General features: G+C 52.1%; 1 protein-coding gene across 4 annotated transcripts in view; it reads left to right on the top strand.

Annotated features, from left to right (window-relative positions):
* Nucleotides 1-69: 69 nt before the first annotated feature.
* PAXIP1 (PAX interacting protein 1) overlaps nucleotides 70-10,060 on the top strand; it is a 50,931-nt gene continuing 40,940 nt past the window's right edge. For 2 of the 4 annotated variants that reach the window (XM_045496275.1, XM_045496274.1), the window contains exons 1-3: nucleotides 72-283; nucleotides 4,499-4,633; nucleotides 8,945-8,988. In XM_045496275.1, coding sequence (XP_045352231.1) covers nucleotides 203-283; nucleotides 4,499-4,633; nucleotides 8,945-8,988 — 260 coding nt within the window. In that variant the 5' untranslated portion in view covers nucleotides 72-202. Of the gene's footprint in view, nucleotides 284-1,834; nucleotides 3,164-4,498; nucleotides 4,634-8,944; nucleotides 8,989-10,060 lie in introns of those variants that run through there. The other 2 variants (XR_006716669.1, XM_045496276.1) reach the window with 2 other exon arrangements.

Here is a 10,060-nt window from a genome sequence, read left to right as displayed (position 1 = left end):
CGCTCCCCCTCGGCGGCCGGCGGGATGGTGCGTCCCGCAGGGCGCGCGCGGCTCCCGCGCTTGGGCCGCTCGGCGCGGGCGGGGGCGCAGAGGGCGGGGGAGCGGGCCCGACTCGCAGGACCGGGCCCCGGCCGCGCCGTTGGGGAGCGGGCCCCGCGGGGCGGGGCGGGAGCCGCCGCGGAGCCTTCCGGCAGCCGCGACCATGTCGGACCCGGCGCCCAAAGTTCCCGATGAGATGTTCCGAGAGGTCAAGTACTACGCGGTGGGCGACATCGACCCGCAGGTACCGCGCCGCCCCCGCCCGCCGCTCTCCGCGTCCCCGGCCCGTCCCCGCTCCCGCCGCGGGCGCGCGCCCGGGCGCAAAACGTCTGGGCCCCGCCGCCCGGGCCCCGCCGAGCCCGCCGGCCTGGCTGCGCGGAGGCTGGGCCACCTGTGCCGAGCAGGCCCGGGGCCGGCGAGCTTGGCGGGGGATAGGGGACCTGGGGCGGGGGGGGGGGGGTCTGCGGTACTCTCGGGAGGGGATCTGGAGAGGAGACCTGGGGTTGGTCTGCGGGACTTTCTGGAGGAGACCCGGGGAGGGGAGGCAGGGGACCTGGGAGTGGGGGTTCTGCGGGACCTGCGCCCGGCGGGGAGCAGAGGAGAGAGGGGGGATGTGGGGGTGGTTTGCGAGACCCGCGGCCGGGAGGCTGGAGGGGAGGGAGGGTCTTAAGGACCCACGATTGGGGGAGATGGGGGGAGGGTCGCAGATCCGTGTCGTGCTCTACTAGGACCTTTGGCCAGGAGGGCATCTGGAGGGTGAGCTCAGGGAGGAGAGAAACCTGGAGAGGAGGGTACTTACTAACCAGGGAGGAGGAGAGGAGGATCCATGCCTCGGGCCTAGGACGGAATGTCACTGCCCTACGCCTGGTGGGCGACCGGCCTCTGTCGCGTGTGGTAAGTTCCCCCCGAAGCCTGCCACCTCAGCCAACTGCCACTTTGCTCCTTTCTGGGGCAAATTTGGACTGGGAGCATCCTTCCTGCTGCCCACCGCGTGTGTTTGGGCTCCCAGAACAGTAGGTCCCAGAGTGTGGACAGGAGGAAGGTGATAGAGCTCAGCCAGGAACCCCACGTCCAGGCTGCTGGGGCTTAGTGAACGTGGCCCCTGGTGTGGCCGGCCACAGGAGTGCACACGTCTGGGCTGTGCAGCCCCAGTCACGTGAGAAGCGCTCACTTTGCCACCAGTGAAGTCCTGTTGTTTGATTTTCCTGATTGGGGGAATTAAACAGGAAACGTGGGAAATAGGCAGGGGAGTACCATCACTCTAGGCACTTAATTTTTTGTAGTTTGGGCTCACCCCTAAAGATGTCGTGGATTTTCTAAGTGATACATGTGGTGAAATGCCAGAGTGTTCCTCTTCCACAGTGGAAATGAGTCTTGGTTGGATATCGTTTTCAGAAGCATCCTCACAATATCCCCTTTATTGAAGTTGATGTGGTTAAAGTTGTCTTGGGCGTCCTTTGCTGTGACTGCCAAGCTGGGAGTGGATGCAGAGCCAGATGATCGGACCTTAAGGCCTCAAGAGTGGAGACTGGTGTTTAAGAAGTAAATTTGGGGGGCGCCTGGGTGGCGCAGTCGGTTAAGCGTCCGACTTCAGCCAGGTCACGATCTCGCGGTCCGTGAGTTCGAGCCCTGCGTCAGGCTCTGGGCTGATGGCTCAGAGCCTGGAGCCTGTTTCCGATTCTGTGTCTCCCTCTCTCTCTGCCCCTCCCCCGTTCATGCTCTGTCTCTCTCTGTCCCAAAAATAAATAAACGTTGAAAAAAAAAAAAAAATTTAAAGAAGTAAATTTGGTTGGCGTAAAAGGAATTATGGAAGGCTGATTGGTCTTGGCCTTCTGGAGGCTGGTCTGTGGGTGTCTTAGTAACTAAATTCTGTCGCACAGCACGGTCCCCAAGGTGGATCCTTTTGCTACTTTAGAGGGTGAAGAGACTTAGCCTTGAGTTTGAAGGTAAACAGGTGTTGAACCCAGAGTGATCGCAATGAGTGCCTGTAACAGTGGGACCTTTTTCCCCGTGTTGATAATTTTCCTTTCTTTTAGTATCCGTCAGTCTTCTCTCCCACTTCCTTGCTACTCCCTTTATTTTGTTTTAGGGTTTTGACTTTATCTTACAAGGGACTTGAACCAAATATTACTGAAGACCTGGAACAAGCTGAGTTGGAACCATATCTGCTCAACCATGACTCAAATCTAAGTGCTTCAAAATGTCCTTGGCAAACCACTTTGATCTGGAACAGGATATTTTGTAAATGATTTACAGCCAAACCATTGATTCCCTGAATCTTACAAACACGGATTCAGAAAGTCCATGCATATTGAGCACGTAGTACCTGTTAAGGCATTGGCCTAGAGAGTGGACGTAAGAGAGGAGTGGAACCTGATTCGTATCCTCGAGGACCCCCTCTTGGTAGGGAGTGGGGGGCCCACCTGAAGACCTTGTGGCGTAGGGTGGTTGGTGTGGCAACAGCAGACTTCTGTGTTAGGCACCCCTGAACTTCTCCAAAGTCGGCGTCTTTGCAGTTGGCTGTTGAGATACACAGAAGTTAAGAAGAGGGTGAAGTGAGGCCTTTCACGTGGAACGCGTGTGCTGAGGAACGGAGGCCTTAATATACTTGGGATACGTCAGGACGATCAGGACGCTTGGTGCAGGGTGATAGGAGATCAAGCTAGTAAGGCAGCTTCAGCTTTGTGGAGCCTGGAAAGAAGCCAGTGGTCTGGGTATCCTCAAGGTCCATGAAGATTCAGTGTTTCTGTAGAGTTCTAGAAAAGGCAGGCGGCAGTGGGTGAGGAGTGAACAGGGAGTGAGGCAGTGAACACAGGTTGGACCGTTGTTCCAAGCGGTTTGTCACAAAGAGGAAGCAGAGAAGGGCCCCAGACGTGTGTGCGTGTGTGTGTTAGGACCGGTGGGGGGTGGGGGATGGACATCTCAACACCCCTAAAACAGGTAGTGGGGTCAGGAGTGCACGTGAAGGCTGCATAAGAGGGTGTCGTTTTCTGTGGGACAAGCTGAGTGGACGTGGATGCTTGGAGGCCAGGGAGGGAAGCGGGGGTGATTGGTCGCTACCACCGTTGTTGGGTCACGTGTGAACCAAATACTTAGCATCGGCCCCAGTTGCTATCTCTGGATGGTGAGTGAAATGTTCTGAAAAAGTCCGACTTGTGGCTCAATCGAGCCGTGTGGGCGCCAGATCACCTTCATAGGTGGTGCCCACCCGGGCCGCTCGGGCTCTGCGCCCCCTTCCCCTGTCCCTGGCGGGTGAGTAGGGTCCGGTTCACTCACCCCTCGGCAGCTGGGGATCTCGGTCACTCTCAGAACTTTGGCCACCACTGTGTCGCTGACGTGCTGATGACTCCCCACCCGCTGGGGGCCCGGGTCTCCCCAAGGACCACTGATGTCTTTTCCTAGACCTTCCATGTGGCACCCAGAGGATGTGCCCAGACTAAAGCACTTTTCTTCCTGCTTCCCCACCTCTGCGAGATCAGAACACATTCCTCAGTGACTGCTGCTGCTGTGTCCCCAGCACTTTCTCTCTTGCACTGTCCCCCCTCCCAGGCACTACGTGTTGCTTGTTCTCCCGCACCTTCCTTCTTCCTGTCCCTGGGACAGTCCCTCAGGTCAGTACCTGCCGCTTTCCCCCCGGGCGCTTGCAGGTGCCTCACACTCCCTCCATTCTTGCCCTGACCGCACTCTTTCGGTGAAATCTGGTCATGCCGTTTCCCTGCCTAAAACCCTTGTGTCGCTCCAGAAGACGCTTGTGTTTTATTTCAGAATAAAGTACAAATGTTTTTGCGTAGGAGGTCAGGCCGGTTGTGGTCTGGCCCGGTGTCCCGTCCCGTGTGTCGAATGCTGTGCTCCGTCGGTGCCTGCATTTTTGTGTGGCCAGCTCCTTAAGTTCATCGGGATTCTGCTCAAGTTGCTCTTCTTCCAGAAGCTTCCCTGGTTTTGGTGAAACCGCCTGTCCCTAAGCGCTTTGAGTTTGGGCCTGGGTACTGTTGCCCCTGTCTGTCAGACCAAGATACTACCTAGTACCTGGCTCGCAGCCTCTGTGCTTACCTGGTCAGTGGGTCAAGATTTGCTGCTTTTCACTGTCCTCGAATGTTGGATTGCGTATGAGTCAGAGTCAGTTATTAATTTGATGTGGTGGACACGGCGTGTGTTTATTAGACTTTTCATTGTTCACAATAATTTGTGTAAATCAGATATGAAACGGGGGCGCCTGGGTGGCTCAGTCAGTTAAGCGTCCGACTTCGGCCCAGGTCACGATCTCGTGGTTCGTGGGTTCGAGCCCCGTGTCGGGCTGTATGCTGACAGCTCAGAGCCTGGAGCCCGCTTCGGATTCTGTGTCTCCCTCTCTCTCTGCCCCTCCCCTGCTCGCACTCTGTCTCTCTCAAAAATAAACGCTAAAAAAAAAAAGAAGAATGAAATGTGTTTTTCCATTTTAATTTGTGTGTTTTTTTAAAAGGTTATCCAGCTTCTGAAAGCTGGGAAAGCGAAGGAAGTGTCCTACAACGCCCTAGCCTCACACATAATTTCAGAAGACGGGGACAATCCTGAGGTTGGAGAAGCTCGGGAAGTCTTTGACTTACCTGTCGTTAAGGTCGGTAGTAAATCGAATTGATTTTATGTATCTCATTATGTATCTTGAAAGTAATACGTTCAAGACTTCGTGGAACTCTTCTCAGAGTGTTTGCTTTGTAGAGGAAGCTGCCGGATGAACAAAGCTCTTTGGACAGCTCGTAACCCACCACGGCAGAAGGCCCTTTCCCTTAGGTCTAGATTGGTCGGCGGATGCACCTGCCGTGGGGTGGCCCCATCTCGACTCTGCCTGGAGCTCTCTACGCCAAGGACCTGTGCCTTGGAAGGGGGTGTGTCATCAGCGGGCACTGGGGACTCGGGAGAAAGTGCTCAGTCTCAGGGGGCAGACAGAGTCCTGACAGGAGGTAACTCCTGGAGCAGGGTCACAATCCATCCCCGCCGTGTCAGGTGGCCTTAACTTCCAGCCAGCCATGTTGGAGGGAGTCCCGTCCCCCCTTTGCCGTGCTGTTCAACTGCTCCCCGACAGTGGTCGCGATGACCATGTGTCACGCTGTCCACCTGGTGGCCGTCACTGGTACCGCTGCGTAGCTGACGTTGGCTAGTTTATTTTCAAAAGTGGGGGCCTCAGCTGGGTGGGTGAGTTGTTCAGAGTTTGCTGATTACACACTGTGCTCTTCTCTTGTTGCCCGTAGTTGAGTTGACTGATGTTAAATGCAATTGTATAGTTTTAGTCCTTCAGTTTTTTTCTAATCAGAGGTATTGTATATTCGTCCTAAGATAGTTTAATTCCACTATCGTATTTTTTTTCTTCTTTATGCCATCAAACACTTTGCTTTAAAATCAGTATAAAAGTTGTCGTGTAACAAGAGAGGCTAGAATCAGGAAGGATTGCCATTAAGTGAGGCTGGGATACAGAGAAGCCGGCCTGGCCCTGGGAGGTCTGCACCTCATCAGTGTCCAGGCTCTGAAACTGCCTTTCAGGCTTAGAAATCTGATTTTTGAAAATAAACCTGAGAACAGATCTGTGTCTCAGGAGAAGCCTTTCAGAGACCGGACTCTCAAGAGACGGCTGTATAAGTCCGAGCGACTGTTCATTTGCAGCAGTGAAATACAGTGGTCACGTCCCTGCACTAGACGGTGCGTTTCAGCCTGGCCAGGTCCTTCGTGAAGACGGAGTATCGGCACCTTTCCTGCTCCGTCCGCCTGACCCCACCTCGCAAGACACACAGACTTGCGACAGGCCCTGGGCCGTGGGCTCGGGCACCTCCCTCCCTTGGATCCTGCTTTTGTCTTTGGTTTGTTTCCATTCTTCCTTAGCTGTGGGGACCGTGTCTCTGGCCCCTTTCCCTGCACACTTTCTTTTTCTCGGTTGCCTTGTGACAGTGACTTCACATGGATTGTGTAGGTTTCAGAGTGAACCTTAAAAGGGCCCCCGTATTAACCAGTGCTGGGGGCTGAGGTCATTTAGAGCAGTGGGTCTTAAATCTGGTGACGGTCAAATCCCTTCTTGAGCTTTGTAATACCCCCTTTATTATCCCCTTACTTATACGTAGAGGAGCGTCCCACAATTTAAAACACGTATACACAAATGTGTACTTGTGTTGACATATAAGTACCCCGAAGTGAAATGTAAAGGGGAAAAAAGGGAAAGTGAAGATCACGTATTCGCTTTGGAAATACTGGGCACAACCCCCTGGAGGCGGAGGTCACCTGCTGCCGTATGTGGAGGCGCGGTGAAGTGACCCCTGAAATGTAGACCTGTCCCCGTCTCTGCAGGCAGAGTCGCCAGCTGCGAGGTCACGTTTCTGAGTGGCGATCAGTCCCTGTACAGTTCTGAGATAAAAAAGCAGTCTTCTTTATTTTACACATTGTATTTCTGGAAGAGTCAGGCCGTAATAAGGCTGCATAAAGTGCCTATTAGCCAGCTTCTGTGGCTCTCACCATTTTGCCAGTCCGGCTTAGTACGCCCCTGGCCCACCCGTCCCCTTTTGGCTGTAGTTTGGCACGAGCCCCCAGGCACACCGTTAGCACTCCTGGCGCTCCTGTCTCCAGCGCCCCAGTCTACTTGCCGTTGGTGGCCGCGCCTGTCCTGTCCAGGGACTGTGGTGCCACATGACAGGATGATGGAGCTTGTCAGAGCTGGCCCAGCAGTCTGTGTCCCCCCGCCACGATGACGCCAGTAGACCCTCAAGTTCTTAGTCTGAGCTCAGCCGACTGAGGCAGAGGCCTGGCTCCATAAGCCCAGATCCCTTGGCCTTTAACATACTAAATTTGACAAGTGCATTTTAAAAATGAGGCGTCCTTATACACGGCGACAGATTATCATTTACATATTTGAATCGCATAGATCTTTAAAACTTGCATCTTTAGGCACCAAAACTTTTGGAATAATTTTTTTAATGGACATATTTTTATTTTTCTCAGTGGCCTTAGGGCATCATTGGAAATGTTAACACTGACCAGCAGTGGGCTTATTTTTATGCGGTGTTACTTGCCTTTGGGATAAAGAGCTCCTTATTACGATGCTTTTCCGGTTCTCCGTTTCTGCTTTATTGTTACTCGTGTGTCCTAGACTCATGTGAATGAGGGTCTGGGGGTGATTCTGCTCTGCGTGGACTTGATGGTGGCTGGCCCTCAACCCTCAAGTGGGAATACCCATGCTTCCCCCGCCCCCCAGTTCCCCAAGGGACACCGCCCAGGGTGTATGCCGCACGATAGTCGGAAGGGGTACCTGTCCCAGTGTCCTTGGGAAGAGTCACGCCTTCACCGGCCCAGGTCCTGTCACAGCGCATCGCCCCGGGCTCTGGGAACCCTCCACGCCACGCCATGGGATGACTAGAAATGCTGCTTTCTCGAAAGCCGCCCTGGTGCGCAGCCGTGCAAGCAGGGCTCCGCGGGGCTCTGGGTGCTACCGTGGACCGTGAAGCTTGGCTCACGTGGCGACGCTCACTGTAGAAGAGTCCAAGCCAGTGTTGGCTGCCGGCGCTGGCCAGCTCCCTTAAACTGAACTGGAGTTTCCCCGGGATTGTCAGAGAATGTGAAGGCCCACTGGGTGAAGTGCTGGGCAGGAGCATAAGTGCTCGCTTTCAGCCTGGTGCACTTTCTCCAATAAGTTACTTAAAATGCGTGGTGACATTATCACATCATCATGAAATAATTTTTCCAAGCGGAGCCAATCTTTATTTTACAGAACGGTCAGTATTCCTACACCCTGTTCACAGAAGACACGCTTTTATAAACTTAGGCTGAAAAATTATTGATGTTACCCGAAAAACGACAGGGGTATTTTGTTTTCTGAAGTTCTTTTTTTTTTTTTTTTTTTTTTAAATGTTTATTAACTTAGAGAGAGAGACAGCACACGAGCAGGGGAGGGGCAGAGAGAGAGGGAGACACAGAACTTGAAGAGGGCTCCAGGCTCTGACCTGTCGGCACAGAGCCTGACATGGGGCTCGAACCCACGAGCAGTGAGATCATGACCTGAGCCGAAGTCGGATGCTTACCTGACCGAGACTCCCAGGTGTCCCTCTAAAGTTCTTAGTACGTGCCAAAACTAGTTTGGAGATCATTAGGTTGGAATATAGGTTGCGTGAGAGCAAAGACCGCATACCTGTTCTTTGTTATTATATCCCCAGTGCCTTGTACCATCTCTGGGACAAAATAGATTCTCAATAAGTACTTGATGAATAAATTAATGCACGAATAATAAGTCTGTGTGTATGTTTCAGCTGGTTGAAATTTCTGAAAGTTTCAGCTGGCTAAATGGGGTATTATGGAGGTGAATGTAATGTTAAAAATGTGGAAATACAAATTTTCAAAAATACAAGTTACCCAAAAAGGTAGTAATTAAACTAAGGTTTTATAATTAATCTGAATTATGGAATTCATAAAAAATTACCAGACAGAAATACTTCTCACGATTTACCAGCATTTATATCTACTGGAGATTACTAAAAATACTCATGAACTTAGACTTGGTTGGGTTCGGGATTGAAGAGGGAAGCCAGGGAGGGCCCAGTGTGCCTGGGATGGGGAGGGGGTAGGCCTGGCTGTCAGACCCCAGCCCTTTGGGTCTGAGGACAGTTCCCAGCTAACCTTGACGCTTAAGCATTAATAGTGTGTGTGCCTAGAATTTACATTTATAGGCATAATAGTTTTTAAAATACGTGGTAGTGCTTTGTTCTGTAATTGAGCTTTTTCGCTTGGGCAATAATAACTAATCTTTGATATTTTTACCACTTGAATACTCATAATCTGGGTGCTTTGTGATCAGTTATAACAAAGCCTTTAATTTCTAGGAGCAGGGCTGGTGAAATGTCATTTTGATTGTAAATTGAAAGCATTTTTTGATTTGAGTTCATATTTTCTTTTTCAGCCGTCTTGGGTGATATTGTCCGTTCAGTGTGGAGCTCTTCTGCCGTATCCTTTTTGGGGAAGGGGCGAGGGAAAGGACAACTCTGGGTTTAAGATTGAAATGGTAACTGAGTGGGTTCGTTAGTTTGGGCCTGTGTGTGTGTGTGTGTGTGTGTGTGTGTGTGTGTCCGTGTCCTCTGTTCTTGTGTTTTCCATTCTGATTCGGATTTTCTGTACCTGATCCTTGTCTCACCCCCACCTCCACCCCCACCCCCAGAGGGAGGGCCGCCCGCTGCGGGGACCAGGCTCCAGTTCCAGGACAGGGCTTTCTGATCTCGGGCAGGCCTCCTCTCTAGACCTCAGCTTCTCGTCTCTGGAACAGTTTTTGTGATGTCTAGTTAGGTGGACTATTTCCAAACTCGTAAGTCTGCGTGGGCCAAATCATGAGTTACTTGAAGAACGGATAGGGGAAGAGAACATCAGAACGTTTCTAGTTTCGTTGATGTGCGCTGCCATTCTTTTTGATTACGTTGGGTAGAAGGTTTCTTTAACACACGTGCTGGCATCTGCTATGGGCTGGGCACCAAAACTAAAGGGGTCGACAAGGTGTCCTTGTTGCCCTCAGGGAGCTCCCTCCCACGCATGGTCCCCTGCTTCTGCATTTCCTGAGTGTGGCTTTAGAGCACGGTCCTCCCTGCCTTGGGTGAGATGTCGGGCTGCCCTCTTGTGTCCTGAGCCTCGTGGCTTCTGTTTCACCCTGGCCGTGTGCAGCTTCCCTGGAGGGTCACTCCACGCGTCACCTAATCGTGGTGGTGCTCCTTTTCAGGGTACCTGGTACCCTGATGCTAAAATTGCAGACGATGATGTCTTTCATCCAGTTTTGTTTTGCAGCTTGGCCAGGTGGGTCCCGGGAATGCATTTTTACTTTATTGAACTGATGCAGACGGAGGGAATCTCTATGTATTAAATATAGGTGGCCTCAAATCAACACAACATCCCTCTATAAGCAGTTCTTGGAGGATGTGCAGAACTCTAGCAACTCCAACTCAAAACTTCTAAGGCTTTTCACCCATAATCTGAAGAATTAAAGGAAATCAGTTCGTGTTTTGTTTTAGTTTTCATCCCATTTTGCTGTTTT

This window comes from Leopardus geoffroyi, chromosome A2 (genome assembly GCF_018350155.1).
Source record: "Leopardus geoffroyi isolate Oge1 chromosome A2, O.geoffroyi_Oge1_pat1.0, whole genome shotgun sequence".
In the NCBI taxonomy this organism is placed as follows: domain Eukaryota; kingdom Metazoa; phylum Chordata; class Mammalia; order Carnivora; family Felidae; genus Leopardus; species Leopardus geoffroyi.
This window is presented reverse-complemented; position numbering and strand designations above follow the sequence as displayed.